This window comes from Bubalus kerabau, chromosome X (assembly GCF_029407905.1).
Source record: "Bubalus kerabau isolate K-KA32 ecotype Philippines breed swamp buffalo chromosome X, PCC_UOA_SB_1v2, whole genome shotgun sequence".
Classification (NCBI taxonomy): Eukaryota; Metazoa; Chordata; class Mammalia; order Artiodactyla; family Bovidae; genus Bubalus; species Bubalus kerabau.
The window spans coordinates 138,850,688-138,867,364 of record NC_073647.1 but is presented as its reverse complement, the minus strand read 5'-3'; the positions used below and the strand labels follow the sequence as shown (position 1 = coordinate 138,867,364).

General features: G+C 38.9%; 2 protein-coding genes across 2 annotated transcripts in view; one reads left to right on the top strand and one right to left on the bottom strand.

Annotated features, from left to right (window-relative positions):
• Window positions 1–278: 278 nt before the first annotated feature.
• ZFX (zinc finger protein X-linked) overlaps window positions 279–16,677 on the top strand; it is a 41,587-nt gene continuing 25,188 nt past the window's right edge. The window contains 1 exon segment of the mRNA XM_055565194.1: window positions 279–779. The gene's annotated coding sequence lies outside the window, so the exon portion shown is untranslated.
• Window positions 812–1,549, bottom strand: LOC129640214 (WW domain-binding protein 11-like). Its single transcript, XM_055565429.1, has 2 exons — window positions 1,218–1,549; window positions 812–1,148 (listed from the first exon to the last, which is right to left on the bottom strand). The coding sequence occupies exons 1-2, from the start codon at window positions 1,547–1,549 to the stop codon at window positions 812–814; spliced, it is 669 nt and encodes a 222-aa protein (XP_055421404.1).

Here is a 16,677-nt window from a genome sequence, read left to right as displayed (position 1 = left end):
CCCCTCCTTTTGCCCACACACCCATTTAGACTGGCAAGTCTATTTTCATTTTATTTCAAAGTTGCCTTTTTTTTTTTTTTTAAGCGAAGGCAGGGGATAGTGGGGGTTGCTAAATTTATCTTTTTCTCCAGCCACAGGGATGAAGAAAACACATTTACTGCGGGCGGGGGTCTGAGGGCCTGCAAACAACTCAAGCAGGCGCCTGGGCCAGGACTGGCGTGGAGAGGCGGTAGGTCTCCGGGGAGGGCCCGGGGGCCGGCCGCGGCCCTCGGGAGATGGTGGGGGGCGGCCGGGCCGGTTGCGGGCCGCTTGCCTCGCCACGGGGTCGGCAGACCACGGCCCCGCGCGGGCTTTTACGGCCGAGACGGCGGCAGCGGCGCGTGTGTAGCGGCGGCGGCGGGCGGGAGCGCGGAGGAGGTGGAAAGAAGGGGGGCGCTGTCACGGAGACTGCGGCCGCCGGAGACCCCGCCGCAGCGAGGCCACTGGGCTCCCCGGTCGCGGAGCGTGAGCGCGCCGACCGGGGCGCCAGGGGGACACACCGGGCAAAGGAGGGGGCCTATCTATCCTTCCGCATTTTCCTGGGTCTCTCTCCCGGGCGGTGACGTGACGTGCTGACGGCGGGCCCGTGCCGGGGAGCTGGGCCGCTTTTTGTCAGCTCCGAACTCGGCCCCTCCTCCCTCCCTCCGCCCGCCCCACCAGCCGGAGCCCGGCCCAGTGCTCCAGAGAAAGGCCGGCCTGCAGCACCCGCCACCGTCGCCGCCCGCCCGCACGCCCGTCCGGTGAGTTCCGGGCGCCGCCGCGGCCGTAGGGCCTAGCCTGCGCGCAGGGGCCTGGTCCCGGCCTGGTCGGCGGCCCGCGTGGCGCCCTTCCGCGCTAGGCCGGGCGGTGTGGCGCGCGGCGCCGAGCAGGCCCCAAGGAGGCCGCAGTTAGGCCCGGGGAGGAGCCCGGCTGCCTTGAGCGGCGGCGGAGGCGCGCTCCGCAAACGGGCGGGCGTTGGGGGAGGGTTGCCCGGTGGCCCTGCAGATGGCCGAGGGGCCCCGGGTCGGTGTCGCGGCCGGCCTGGGGCATCGCGCGGGGGTGAGGCCTGGCATGGAGGCGAAGGCTGCAGGCGTGAGGTGAAGGCCGCAGGCCGGCCGGGCCGATTTTCGCTATGTAAATATCGACGGGGGGCGGGGGGGGGACGGGGGACAAGATGGCGGCACCTCGGCGCCTGCTACAGGGGACGGTTGAGGGGGTTGCTGGGAGGGGGAGCCGCCATCTTGAAGGCGGCGTCTGAAGAGTAAATTCCGCTACAGCCCGTGAGGGGGGGTCGGAGAGCGGGCGGCGGCGGCGGCGGCTCCGGTGACGGGTCCCGGAGGCCCGGCACGGCAGCGTGTGCGTGCGGAGGGGGCGTGCTCGCTCCCCACAGCGGCCATTGCCCTCGCCGCCATGATGGGCGCTCGGGCTCCAGGCGCTCGGCGGCAGCGCCACCTTCCTGCCCTGCCTCCCGCAGCCCCGTGACTGGCTCCTGCTTCCGCTGTATTTTAACTGAGCTGCCGCAGGCGGCCATAGCTGGCGCCCGGGTGCCGGTGCCATCTCGTCCCTCAGGTCCCTTCCCCCGCACTGGTAGTCATTTGAGGGTCGTCCGGACGGATGGCCGCCCAGGCATGTGGACTCATCACGCAAAAGAGACCCCAAGACATTTTTTAATTTTTATCACATCGAAGTCACACGTGACTGTTAGGGTGCCCTAGATGCAGTTGTTTTCCAACAATCACTGTCTTCTCGAGTAAAAAAATTAAGGAGTAAAAAAAAAAAAAGTTGATAGGTAAGAAGTTCTTAACCACTTTTATGCTATAAGGGAAAAATGCAAATTGCACAGCACGGAAACGGAGGAATGAAAAATCTTACGGAGTCGTTTGAATTTCATTAATTCGGCAACAGCTTTCTAGAAAAGATACATTTAAGCTCTTAGCGATCTGTTGGTAGCATTTTTTTTTTCCGCCAGTAGTAAGAAAAGGGCAGAAGTTTTATATTCTTACTAAAGGACAGCATAAAGTGATGCAGTGCTGTTCCTGTGCCTGGTATGGTATTCAGTTTCTCTATTTGATGTGAAAAACTCTACGGTGCAGTTCCACCTTGTAAGTAGTTTTGATTGCATACTCTACTCTCCCGTGAACTCGGAGCCCAGTGCCAGGTGGTGCTCCGAAAGAGTAAAAAGATTCTTGTAGTGCAGACGGCGACTCCAAGAAGTTCGTTGTTCAGAGGCAGATGAGGTGAGATGGACTGAGGTGGTGCGGGGAAGGTACAACCAGTTATTGGGGTTTCAGAGGAAAGCAAAGTTGGGTCACATTTTGAGGTTACTGAAGGATGGGTAGGACTTTGTTTGATGGGGGTGGGGAAAGGGCGTTTCAAGGGTGAACGCTTCTTACAGAAAACCGAGTGTGTATAATTTGGCTGGTGTAGGTAGGGGAGTGGTGGCTAAGGTAGATGGAGCTTGCTTTGCAGGTAGAGAGGCTTTATACTTGATGGGAAAGGCCCAGGGAGCCCTCAAGTATCAAGAGTGATGACGTACCTGAACCCGGCGTTATAGTCTCTTGGACCTTCCGGTGGCCTCAGAAGAGTTTCAAAGTTGAGATATGAGAGTAGCAAGTTAACCTTGAAAAGCAGTGTTTCACTACAGGAATGATTATCAAGAATGTTCGAAAGTAAAGCCAATTTTGCTACTTTTAAAAAATAATCTGTAAAAGATAACTGCTCCTTTTTCTTGTCCTAATTTCTCACTTCAAGTAACCTTTTGTTCAAGAGTTGCTATAATTTCTGTAATAAACCAATGGGGAGGGACTTCTAGCTTTTCATTTACCGTGGTTGAACATTACAGGATCAGTGCTGTGAGTTACTTTACCAAAAGGAGGAATGAACCTGTAAGTATCCCCATGGTAATTTTTAAAGAAGTCAGTTTTAATGATGATTAAAAAGGCAGCAGCCTTCAGATGGCTTTTTTGGAATCCCTATTTTTCTGCTTGGTAAGAGGAACCACCTTTTTGATTAAGAGGGTAACTAAGGCTGTTCGCTAAACTAAGCCTTCTCATGTTTTGATTAATATTTGAACTGGTCTAGATGTACATTTTGGGAATGTGTTTCCTAGAATTTTATGATAACGTAAATTTATAGGTAGCATAAATATTTATTAGAAAGTTGTTTCACTTTTCCCATTTTTTTTTTTAAAAGAGTCTCATGTTGATTGTAAAGGGCCATGGGTTAGAAACGTGTGAGACAGTGCGTTTGTAGGAGGCTGACTCTTAAGCAAGATACTAAGGTGGGCTGTGGTTGTTGAGATGGTAAAGGTAAATGTAAACTTGAAAGAACCAGTTGCTTTGTATCTTGACAACTGGGAAATACATAGAACTCTAAAAGAATTGTTATTGCTGCACATGCAGTACAGCAGCAGTGGATGTTCCAGTATAGCAAGAGTGGATGAATAAGATTCAGAGTTAGACTCAAGTTGTATAGTTAAGAGGACAGACATCTATGGTTTAAAACTGGTGGAACACTGGCCATCTTGGATAAACGAGGTGTTGATTTTCAATTTGTGTATCTTTCAGATAGATGCAAGTTTGCCTTTTTTAAAAAGCATGCGCATAATGTATTGAAGAAAAACTTTTCTTTCGCATTGCTGTTTGTAAATACTTCTTTTCTAAACCCATCTAGACTTTTATTGCCACTGATGTCCTTGTTTATATCATTTGTGTTTGTGTACACTGGCAATTCCAGACTTTTCTTTTTTACTCTTTAACTCCTCAACCTGTCCTTTAAACCACTCAGCCTCAGAAGAGATTACCTAATCGTTTACTTAGGCCAGAAAGATAGACAACTATCAGATATAAGCAATTGAATTTCCTTCCTGCCACTTCAAGCTTTTCCTTTGTCTCTCCCTAGGCTGTCCTGTTCTTCGCTTGCAGGAAGAATTGGCCTCCTTCAGGCCCAGACGCTCTGCCTGTGGGATCCACCGGTCCCAAAGGATGGAGCTCTCTGTCAGTGTGGTTCTGCCACTTGCATCATTGCCCTCTAACTGCTGGTGCCTTTCCCTGTCCTTAAAAACATTCCTAGGTTTGCTCATCTTAAAAAAACTTCAGCTGTTTTTCCTTTCACCAGCACTTTTATTTCTGTTCATCCCACTCTTCTAGATCCGATACTTCCCAAATTGGGAAACTTTTCCACAGCATGTCAGCAGGTGTATCTCGTAAAAGTGTTCTGTGTTTCAGAAACTCTGTGCTTCTCTGTCTTTTGGCATGGGATTTTCCTCCAGGTCAGTCATCTATGCTGTTTTCTTGAATCTTCTCCCGTGGTTTTGGTGCTCTTTACGATGCCCACCCTCTTTTCTAGTTTCTCATCTAGCATTTCCAGTTGCCTATTAACCACCTCTATTCAGGTGTCTAACATGGCCGAAACCAAATTTATCTGGAACATAGTAGATGCCCAGTACTGTTTATTCGGGGGGAAATTGTTCTTTAAACCCAGAGCCCCTAAAATAACTCCTGCTTCTAGCTTGTTTTCTTTCTTTTATGGCACCATCATTTTTCCAGGCTTATTCTTCTGTCTCATATAGCAGTGTTGGTATGTTTTAATTTAGCATTTAACCTATTCTGTTTTAGCTGTGTATTTATATTTTTGTTATCTTTTCTAAACCTGTAGAGACAGGTTCTCATTTATCCTTGTCCCAGAGCATTACCTGGCACATAGTAAAGACAGTTACCTAAAAACAATTATCTCAATTATTGGGTGCAGAGAATTGTATGTAGTTGGATAGTTTTCAACTATTAAAGTATCTGTCTAGTCACCGTGTTCTTTGACCAAGGGGTGTATGTAGTAAGACATACCACATAAGCTGAGTAACCCCCACTGCTTAAACCTGGGGTTAATATAGCCAGTCTCCTCTTATTCCTGTCAAATTATTTTCCAAAGAACTTTTTTTTTTTTTTATAAAATCCAGGAATCTTGTAACTATAATTTACTCAAAGGGACGTACATTTTGAGGAAGCTACATGATCTTGAAAATAGAACCATTAGGATTGAAAAAATATTTAAAATTTTAAAATTATGAAATATTTCTGAATTGCTAAAAAACAAGTGTCGCTCAGATTTAACAGATCTTAAATATCTTACACATATTTGTTTCATAACTTGCTCTGTGTTTAAAGAAAATGTCACAGATTATAAAGAGTGCCTCCCTATCACGTTCCTGTCTTTTCTTTGCCAGAAATAACCACTGTCTTAATCCGTATGTACCAGAAACAATATCAAGTACTGCTTTGTGTGTTTTAACTTTACATATATGGTATTGTACTGTGTGTATCATTTTATATATGTTTTTTCACTTAGTAAAGTGTTTTTTGAGATTTTTTTCATGCTTGTATGTGAATCCAGTTTAGCGATTCTCAGAGTGCTCCAGGAATTCCCAGGGATCCTTGAGATTCTTCCAGCCTCATTCTTTTGTGCACTGCACAAGTACTGTACAAAGGCGCCACGAAACATGATGTCATGATAGATGGAACACAGACGCAGTTATGGGAATCCAGCTGTCCTCTATTAAGCCTGTCTTTGAAGAGATTTGCAGAAATGTAAAACAGTGCTACTCTTTTCACAATTTTTTTGTTTTGAAAAATAGTTATTTAAAAATCACTGTTCATGTTTACATACAGTGGGTTGATTTTCTATGAACTAATAAATCTTTTTAAGATGTCTCGGATTTAATTTCTAACATAAACATGTCTAGATAGAACCCACATAAACAAAAACTCTTTGAGGTCTTCAATTTTTAAGAGTGTAAAGAGGTCCCGAGTCCAAGAAATTTGAAAACCACTGATCTACTTCATTCATTTTACTTATATTTTAATGTGTAAATATACTGTGGTTTATTTATCTGTTCTTAGGGAGGGGCCCTTAGATTGTTAGCAGTTTTCTGCAATTTCAAACAACGTGGCCCTGAGCATCGTAATAGGGGGTTATTCTCTCTTGAGATTGTAGAAGTTAAGTGGCTACATTCAAGAGTCAGTGCATTTGTCACTTTTATTGGGAATTGTCGAATTGTGCTCCATTTGACATCCCCACCAACTGTATATGAGCCTCTATTTCTCCAGACCACTGCCAAAAGATTAGACTTTGCAGTTTTCTCCAGTCTTTGGGTAAAAATGGTATCTCATTGCTGTTTTCATTTTCCATTTCTTAGATTACTCATGTTGTTGAACTTTTTTTTCCCATGTATTTATTGGCTGTATGAATTTTCTGTGACTTACTTGTGCCTAACCCTGGTCCATATTTTATTAGATTGTTGCCTTTTCCTCATTGGTTTATGGTTATTCTTTTTATATTCTGAATATTAATGATGTGTAGTTTTACACACTGAAAATACCATTTTCTAACCTGTGGCTAATCTTTTAGTTTTGTTTGTGGAATGTTTTTTGTGTGGGACTTCTTAATGTGAAAGTAGTCAGTTTTCTCAGTTTTGTTTTTTTTTTTAAATACATGTCTTATGTTTTCTCATATCAGCAAGAAATTCTTCCCTTGCCCCAAGGTCATAAATGATATTGTACTTTTTTCATATTTAGGTCATTAATTCATCTGGAATTTTTTCCCTATTGTGTGATGTAGGGATCTAATTTTATCTTTTTAATATGAATTTGCTGAGTAGTTTGGCCTTCCTCCTCACTAATTTGCAACACTACTCTTGAAGTTGATCGTGTACTCAAATATATATATATATCTGTTTCTACTTTTTTCTGATTTCATTGGTCTGTTTGACTATAATACCTCTACCACTGATTTAACAATGATAGCTTTATAATTAAATTTTTTTTAATATAAATTTATTTTAATTGGAGGTTAATTACAATATTGTATTGGTTTTGCCATACATCAACATAAATCTGCCACAGGTATACACATGTTCCCCATCCCGAACCCCGCTCCCTCCTCCCTAATTAAATCTTAATAAGTGTTCTTTTTCAGAGTTTTAAAGCTGTTTTCCTTCCTTTATTTTCGGGTCAGTTTGTTGGTTTGTATGAAAAACTATTGGATTTTTATTGTATTTTCATCAAATTTACAGAATAATACATAGATAAATACAGATATATGCTAAATAGTGGAGCTGGGATTTGAGTCTTGGTTGTATTCTACTGCTTTTCATGAAGGTCTTGCACAGCTTTTATTAGATTTTTTGCTAGAAAAAATTTGTATAATTTTTGTTATTGTGAATATTTTTTAGATATTGTTTCTATTTATTGCTGATATATAGGGAGTACTATGGACTTAATGTATTGATAGTGTAACCTTGTTGAACTTGCATATTACTATATTTCACAGATTCTGAAGTACATTCCCCCCCCTCCATTACATCTTACATCTCTCCCCCTCAGAGAGTCACATAGATCTTCAGTTGATAGTGTTCTGTAATCATGGTTGTCCATGTCTTGATGTTATCGTCTTTATATGCATCACTTAAATGAGTATGTGGATTGTTGTTTTGTAATTTCTTGCTCAGCAATACAACTGAAGGCAGAAGGAATTGTGAAGTGAGTGTCTTTACTGGAAAGAAAATCCCATAGATAATAATGGAACATTTTGTGAAATGCTGTATCACCAATACTCTTGTTGGTAGAGGACAGTATTAGGAAAAATTGAAGAGCTTTAAGTAGAAGAGCATTCCAGAGTAGGACCCTGAATGTGAAGTTTTAGGAGTACTCCTCTATCAATTTCTTTTGCTTCTATTTTTTTCTTCTGTATATGCACAGGCTATGATGGAAATACATCTAAATCAGTCTAAAAGAATAGTCTTGATAAGTCTAAAATGAAATTTCTAGATGTTAAAGTATAGTATCAGTTTAATTGACAGTGTATTTTCCTTAGTTGTAGGTAGAACAAGGATGCATCTTAAAACAGGTGGTATTTTTGGATTCAGTGAAATGTGGGAGTTTATAATTCGTTTGTATTTTCTAAATACATAAGTGTATGTGAATCAAGATGTTTCATTTCTTCTTTTGATTACTTTTTGCCTCTTTGTTTTTTGTTTTCTTTTTCTTCTATTTCATTGACTAATGCCTCTAGCACAGACTTGTATGAAAACATTGATAACAGGCATTATTGTCTAGGTACTTTAATGTTTAATGGAGTGCTGCTAATATTTTATTATTAAAAATGATATTTTGGTGGGGTTTTTTTTTTTTTGGAGGGGTATTTCTTTTTGAAACAAGTTGTGTTTAATAGAGATGATCTGTTTCTAGAAAGTTAGAATTCATCTGTGAAATTGTCTTTGCCTGGTGTCTTTTTTTTCTGAATTGTTTTTTGATTAATAGTTTTTTTCATGATGATAAGTCTTTTGGCTTTTCTTGAGTTTTCTTTATACAAAATAAAGTATTCTAGAAAGATATAACATTTCAAATATATTGGTATAAAATATATAGTCTTCTAAAGTATTCTAGAAAGATATAACATTTCAAATATATTGGTATAAAATATATAGTCTTCTCTAATGACTTTAAAATGTCTAATTTCGTTAATTTGTTCCTTTTTTGTATTGCCAATAGCTTGCCTATATTAAGTACTGCCAATAACTTGCCTATATTAAGGCTTTTAAAATAGTTCTTTTTGTTGACCCTTTTTGTTTCTGCTCATATGGTTAATATTTCTATCTTATTTGCATCTATTCTGACATTTTAAAAGTTTAATTTGAAGTTTAGCTCATTAGTTTTTAATCTCTACTGTTAAATGCCTTTAAAACTATAAAATTTATTCTGAACTGTAACTGGATACTGCGAATTTGATATGAATTGATTTTTTGTTATTTCTAAATGTTTTGTGATTTTTATAATTTTCCTATTGCCCATTGAATTACTGAGACTTTCAAATTTATGGGAATTTTTTTGGGGGGTGTTACTATCTCTGTGACATTTATTTCTGCTTTTACTACTTTATAGTTGGGGGACGTTGATTAATACACAAAAATTAATTGTATTTCTCTATACTAACAACAAACAATTTGAAAATCAGATTTAAAAGCCAGTACAGTTGATTGATTGTTTCATATTTTTGTTTTAAAAGGCAGTAGTACAATTTATAATAAGATCACAAAGCATTCAATACCTTGAAATAAACCCAGCACAACTTACTAAGACCTTTAGTTAAAAAGCATTACTGAGAGGAAATGAAAGACAAGCTAATAAATGTAGAGAGACACAATGTTCATGGATCATAAGTGTCCATATTATAAATATGTCAATTTTGACATACAGATTCAATGAAGTCCCAATCAAAACCCCAACAGGTTTTTTTTTTTTTTTTGATAGACCATATCAGATTTATATGGAAATGAAAAGGGCCTGGAATAGCAAAGCCAGTCTTGAAAAAAAAAATTGGAAAACTTACACTACCATATATCAAAGCTTATTATAAAGTTATAATGATTAATATAGTGGGTGCAAGGCCGAATTGGTCAGTGGAACAGAATAGTCTGAAAGTAGACCTACATATATAAGGTCAATTGATTTACAACAAAAGTGTGTTGGAATTTTAACTGAATGTAGTAATCAAAGAGAATTAATATTACTTATCCAATATATTGAAGAGCAAGATTGATTTTTCTTTGTATTTTTTTAAAAAATCCTTTAGTAGAGTTTTCAGTTATTCTTATCAGTGGTATTTTACATTTTTAACTATGGCATAAAAAAACTTTTGTCTTAATAAAGAAAAACCTTTGCCTTCAAGTATATTAATTTTGTATCAGCACACTTCATGAATTCATTCTGATTTTAGTTGATTCTCTTGAATTTCCTCGGTAAGTCATATGTAAATAAATATAATTTTTTTCAAATAATAATTATATCTTGCATTTCATTATCTTACTGCTTTGGCTATCAGTTCCCATACAATCTTAAGTAATATAGTGGGCATCCTTGTCTTAAGTTTGACTTGAGAAGAAATACTTCTAGTGTTTCACCTAAGTTTTAATACATTTCTTTTTGTTATAAAGTGATGCTGATATCAGTCTCCTATCTAAAAATACATATTGTAACATGAACTAGTTTTTGATTTGGTGTACTTGTGTTTTTAAACAACTTTATTGAGAGAAAGCTGTTACAAAATACACCCTTCAAAACTGTACACTTCAGTGAATTTTTTGTAGATTGAGTTGTCCTCCTATCACCAGTAATTTTAGAACATTTTTATCACCTCAGAAAGCCTGTACCCAGTTAGCAATCAGTTTCCACCCCCTGCCCCTGCCCGTCTACTTTCTGTCTGTATGGATTTGCCTTTTTTTCCCATTTCATGTTAGTGGAATCCTGTTGTTGTCTTCCTGTTCTTCCTTTTTCTCTTCACCACCTCCTTCTTCATAGTAAGAACACTTAACATATGATCTACCCTTTTAGGAAATTTTAAGTGTACACTACAGTATTGTTAGCTATAGATACTATGCCATATAGAGGATTTGCAGAACTCTCTGTCCTTTACCATTATCTCTCCAACATCTCCATTTAACCCCGGGGAACCACCATTCTACTCTTTGCTTCTCTGAGTCTGACTGATGGGATTTTGAGACTGAATACTATCCCACTGTATTTATATATTGCATTTTCTTTATCCATTCATCTGTCAGTGGACGTTTAGGTATTAATATTTTGGCAACTCTTAATCTGAACATGAATAGGGGCTTTTGAAAAATATGATTTTAGGAAGACTTGTCATTTTTACATCTAATTTTTTTTTCCTGTTTAAAAGCTTTTTTTAAAGAAAATTTTTTTTATTGAAGTATAGTTAATAGGCAGTGTTGTGTTAGTTTTAGGACAAAATTTTAATAGATTTTGAAAGTTTGAACTCTTAGACTTTAACCAAAAAACCTTGAAATGACTGATTGGCACAAATGGTTTTATGGAAAAAACTTATCTGTAACAACTTGGCATTAAATTTTTGAGCAAAATGTACAGAATTCCGAGTAGGACAGGACAAGGAAGGACAGGTTCTGACATTTACAACAGGAAGCATTTTTTTTTCCTCTTAACACAGAGGGTGGCAAGGTTGTTTAGAATATTCTGTTAGTGGAATTTGAATTAAACCTTTTAGCTTAATATTACTTATATATATCTTTACTTATTTTTTGAGTGTTTGATCTGTCAGGTGTTGGTAAGAGTTGTAACTTTTTACTACTATTTATTTTTTTGGTTCCATTTCTATCTCATAGTTTTCTTTCTTTTTCCTTTTACATGTTTCCATGCTGTTTTATTTAACACATACAAATTAATAATGACTTGAAGATAGACTAGAGAACACACATTTATTTTTACTTTCTTTTGAAATCACATTGAGGAAGAAGTATACAAATGCAAAGAAAAAAGAAAACCTGAGGGATATGCCACTTGTAGTCCAGAATATGATGAATTTCTGGTTGCATAAAGCAATTGGGAATCAATGACAAGGCCCTAGAGAGCTTAGCTTAATGAAATGTATCCCTATTTGAAAAACTGGAAGGACCATCCCCAAATTGTCATTTTGTGTTATCCCCAGTGTCAGAAGTGGGGACATCCTAGGAAAAGAGCAAGCCATGGGCACAACCAGATAATTAAAGTTATGGAAAGCCAAGCCATTTACTTATCAGTATAGATGTCTCTAGTGGTTGTCCTCCTGAGCTAATGCCAGAAATTTGGCTTTCTGAATTGCAAATTCATCCATAGGAAATTCCAATGTGAGTATTGTGGGGAGAAAGCTAAAAGGGCAGTGCTTTAGGTAGCTTATAGCTATCCTGAGGATATTGGACCTCCAGTACCTGCGCTATGGGATACTCATCCACCATAAAGGAAAGCCTGGCCAATTACATGGTTCCTTTCTCTCCCTTGGCCTTATTCTGGAGAGGAATCCTTTGGTCAGAACTTGGGTTCATTGCTAGGCAACCAGGGATTCTCACTTGGGCTGAGAAAATACAGAATATAGCCCAGCTATCAGAATGTAGTCTAGACCCTCATCCACAAATATACGTGGAGAACCTGTAAGAACAATGCTTTTGAGTAATACCATCTGTCTGAAAGGCACCAAATTCAATGTACTGAATAATGAAACAGCAGAGGGAACAGTTTTAATATAGAGTACAGAATAAATCCTCAGAGATATTTGAGAAGATGCAGTATCCACTGAAAAAAGGTTACTGTGAAAAAGAAAAGTTTATTTTGAAATTAAAACTTTTTAAAAAAGCTTTTTGGCCATGCTACTTGGTGTGCTGAATATTAGTTCTTTGACCAGGGATCGAACTCATGCCCCCTGCATTGAAAGCACAGAGTCCTAGCCTCTGGACCGCCAGGGAAGTCCCAAAACATATTTTAAGTAAAAATCAGTGGATGGGGTGAAGATCAAATAGCTAGTTGAGAAGAAAGGGTTTAAGGATTCTGAGAATGTAATAGAAAAGGATAGAAAATACAGGAGAAAAGGTTAAAGCAATGTGGAGGCTAGATTTAGGAGTTCTAGCATTCTGTAATAGAAATTCTAATAAGAATGAACAGAGAAAATGGAAGAAGTGTAGAAACAGAAGAAAATTTCTTCAATTCAAAAAGGGCTCAAACTTTTGATTGGAAGATTGCCACTGGGTTCTGGATGAAGCCCCCCAGAGCTTGTTAGAGTGGTAGCAATGAAAATAAAGGGGACATGATGAATTTAAGACTGGCTGGCTGTGAGACAAATTTAAGGGCTGAATTGGTGAGAGAAGTGAAATAGCATTCCAGATTTGAAAGTTAGATATCTGAAGAAATGATAGCTACATATCCCACATTGAAGAATGTGGGAAAAAATTGGTAAAGAAATGTAGCTTAAGAGAGAACATATTAGGCTTTAAATGTAAATTTTAAGCAGTTTCATTTTCTTTTTAAGAAAAATTCTATTACAGACGGGTCTGCTTTTGTTTGTGTTTCCTATGACTTGAGCAGTTGCATCTAACAGGTATAATACAGTTTGAGTCTCTGAGCATGTCTTAGGGAGAGGAACTAGAGTTATATCATGAAATTAAAAGACACTGAGTTTTTGAAAGACCAGAAGCAGACAAGTGATTCTTGTATGCTTATGACAAAAAGCAGAGGGAATACATAAGTACCCTGTTAATCTGCCTGAGAGGAAGACTGTGAAAGTGTCTAGGTATCACAAGATATAAAATAAATTATATTTTTTATCCCTAATTTAAGACATAAAATGCCACTGCTATACTTATTAACTTGGCATGGTATTTTTTTTCCCTTTATTTTAAAGGATGGAAGAAAGTTATTTGAATTTCCTGAGTTTAGCTCTATCCATTATTTCTCTCTTTTTTTTTTTTTTCATTATTTCTCTTAAAATGGTATGTTTTTCTGCTGTGAATTCTTGCATAGCATTTTTAAGATCATGCATCCAGGAAGGGAATATTTTACTGAGCTTAAGGTGACAGTGGGGTCCTGGAATTATTTTGAGGGCATTTGATAGACTAAAACTATGTGTTCACCCAAATCGTTGGGTTCTTGGTTCTCTGAACCATTCTGCTGATTTGTTTTCAGATTCAGCTGGTCCCTGGACATGGTTCTTGCAGCAAAAGTAGGGGCACTTTCAGTTACATTATCAGTGTGCGCCCCCTACCACCCCGACTTTGTCACAATCCATAGAGGTGTCCTCGTCCCATTCTAAGAACATTGGTTTCAGTCTGATGATCAGAGAGGTTTCTAACCCAGTCTGATGATCAGAGAGGTTTCTAACCCCGAGGGGTTACAAAGTACAGTAACCTCTGCCTGGAAGTTCAAAACATGTTTTTTTTCCTGATTTGAGTTTTTATAATGACAAAATAGAAGGAAAAATAACCAGTCAAAACTGTTGAACAGTTACTGCTTACCTGAGTCAAAATAAGGTGAGTGGACAGCCACCCTCCATTTGGACCAGAGTATCTGAGGAAATGGATATGATGTGAAATGTAGAGAATAATAGCAAATAAGTCTAATATGGTAACTTGGGTTAATATTTTAGAGCACCCTGAGTTTTGGGGAACTGCTGGAGCTTTCTGAGCAGGGAGTGCCTTGAACAAAACAGTACTTCTGAAAATTAGTCTGCCCACAGATCGCAGGAATGCCCTGGCAGTTGGCACCAGCCCTTACTTGGAGGTTCCTGGTCATTTGTTGTGGGAGTGGCAGAAAGTGAAAGGCCAGTTGAGAGGCTATTTTTGTCCCTTGGGGATCAGGAAATGTGAAACCGAGAGTGAATGGTGACACTAGAAATAAAAAGGGACAGATTCCAGGGAACCTGTGGAGAAGGAAGGGACACAGTATGACAACCTGGTGGAATATAAGCAGGGAAGAAGGAAAAGGCCTTAGTGGTCATATCGGGAGAAAGCAGGATTTTCTCCTGATGAAAATCTTCAGCAGACAGCCTGGTGGAAGTGTTAGGAACTACCCTGAGTATTGGATTTGGGGAATTATCTTTGTGTAAATCGTAATTGAAACTCTGGAATAAAGAGAAAGAAGAGAATAGGGCTAAGTGTCCTATCCTGGGCAGGACTGAAGTAAGGGGAGAGGGCCAGCAGAGTAGACAGAAGCTGGGAAGATAGAGACGAGAGTGTCACTTGAACTGAGGAAGGAGAGAATGTCAGAGTCAAGGGGATTAGCTGTCAAATTCTTTAATAGAAAAGCTGAGAAAAGGAGTTACTGTGCAGGTGGAGAATTCTTAGAGCTGATGGGTTTGGGTTTATGTAGGGAAATTGGGGAGAGGAACCTTAATACCTTAAGGAACCCCATTTATTACCTTCTATATTGGCTTAATTTCATGTTTTAAGACTATGTCATTATGCTTAGAAAATTAGCTTACATTTATAATTTTGTAGTTACATTTTTAAAACGGGAGAATGGACTATGGCCAGAGGTGATTTTGTTGGGGAGAGAGCAGTGACAATTTATTCAGAGCATTTATGTTTTACTTTTTTTTTCCTTTTTTACATTTTTTATAGCTGAAATATTTTTGGTTTTGGTCCGTTTAATTTGAACAACTTCAAATAAATAGCATGAAACATTCACTTTCCTGAAAATGGATAGAATACATCTCAGAATTGACAAACTGAAAATCTGTTTATTAATGTTAATTGAGTTTCTCATGGATATTTCATTAAGGATTATATATGTGTATGTAAATGCAAGTTTAGCATCTGAAAATAATCATAAATAATTTACAGTAAACAAGTACAGTCAGAAAAAGGGAAAAAGGATAAAATGCTGTAGAAATTCAGAGGAGGGGGGATATTATTTTCATCTTTTTCTTTTTTGGGTGTGGGGAAGGGGGTGTGGGGGAAGGTCCAAACAGATGATAGGGGAAAGGTGTTCCTGGTAGAAGAAATTCTGAGCCAAGTATAGAATTTGGATCTTATGTGGATATTGAGCATTTTTGTTTGGTTGAAGTGTGTGACTGTGGTGTTCGGGGATGTTGCTTGAAGGAGAGAGACTTAGGAAGATAATGAGAAAAAGATAATTTGCAACTGGAACTTAGAAGATGGCAGGAGTTTCAACTTGATTTAAAGGAAACAGGGAGCCATTAAACATTTTTTGAACAGAGGCCTGATATCACCTAGCTGATGCCTTTAAAAAAATGACTCTTGTTTCTGTTGTTTGAAATTTTAGCAAGCTCCTGTGGCACTTTTATCATCAGCAAAAGATGATAAAAGTAAAAGAAAGATGTGTTTAATACTACCATTTAGGTTGGATTAGAAAGTGAGAAAGTAGAGATAAGGAAACCAGTGAGAGAGGAAGTTTATGTAATACTTGTAACATGAGTAAGCCCTAATCCCTGATGTCTGCTCTTTTGAAGCAGTGATTAGTATTAAGTAGTATATTATTTGATTGGTTAATTTTTTTGTTGTAAATTTTTGGCTTAAGTAGAAAAGGGAGCATTAAGGTCATTGGGGTGGCTTGCAAAACTCAAGGCAGACTGTAGCTGGACCTCAGAAAGATCTAGAACCAGGAGCTAAAAAGCTATTATTGGTAAGCTTCCCTTCCCTGCTCCCTTTTCTCTATTTCTCAAGGTATTCACTGGATTCTTTTTGTTTTTTATTTGTAAACTTTTATCTCACTAGTCTAAGCTGAAGTTGGTAAATAGTCTTCCTCACCTCCTATGTTCCAGCCATGAGGAGAGGAGAGAGAGAATGATAGACTTGAGTGACCTTTGCTCATGGTTCAATTCTAGGGATAGGACTTTGATTTTATTGTGCTCAAAGATGAACTTATTTGTACTGTTTTATAGTTAGTGCCAATCAGCTATGGCCAGGAGAGTATAAATTCACTGTGGGAATTTACTTCTCTAGACTGGAGGGTTAGTTAAGAGGTCATTTTAAGTTAGGCAGAGATCCTAAAGGGTGTTTGCTACAGTTACACACTTTGAATTTTTAACTGTTGTTTGATGTATTGGTTGGAAGATAGACTGCGTTAAATTTAGAGAAGCAATAAGAAAATTGTGCAGGAATTTCCTCCCAGTAAGCTACAGATTGAGTCTTAATAAAGCCAGTTGACCTTGTATGAGTGAGGAGTATTACAGACTGAGAGGAGACAAGAGTGCTGGGATGCTGGAAATGTTCTCTATCTTGATCTGGATAGAATAGTGATTACCCAGATTTATGCATGTGTCAGAATTCATCAGGATGTTTGCTGTATGTATGATGTATGTAAGTAG

Excerpts from the sequence above, each read along its gene's own strand:
- LOC129640214 (XM_055565429.1), bottom strand. The coding sequence starts at position 1,549 with ATGGCCGCCTGCGGCAGCTCAGTTAAAATACAGCGGAAGCAGGAGCCA. Across the intron at positions 1,149-1,217 it reads AACCCCCTCAACCGTCCCCT|CGAAAATCGGCCCGGCCGGC; the intron begins GTAGCAGGCGCC and ends ATATTTACATAG.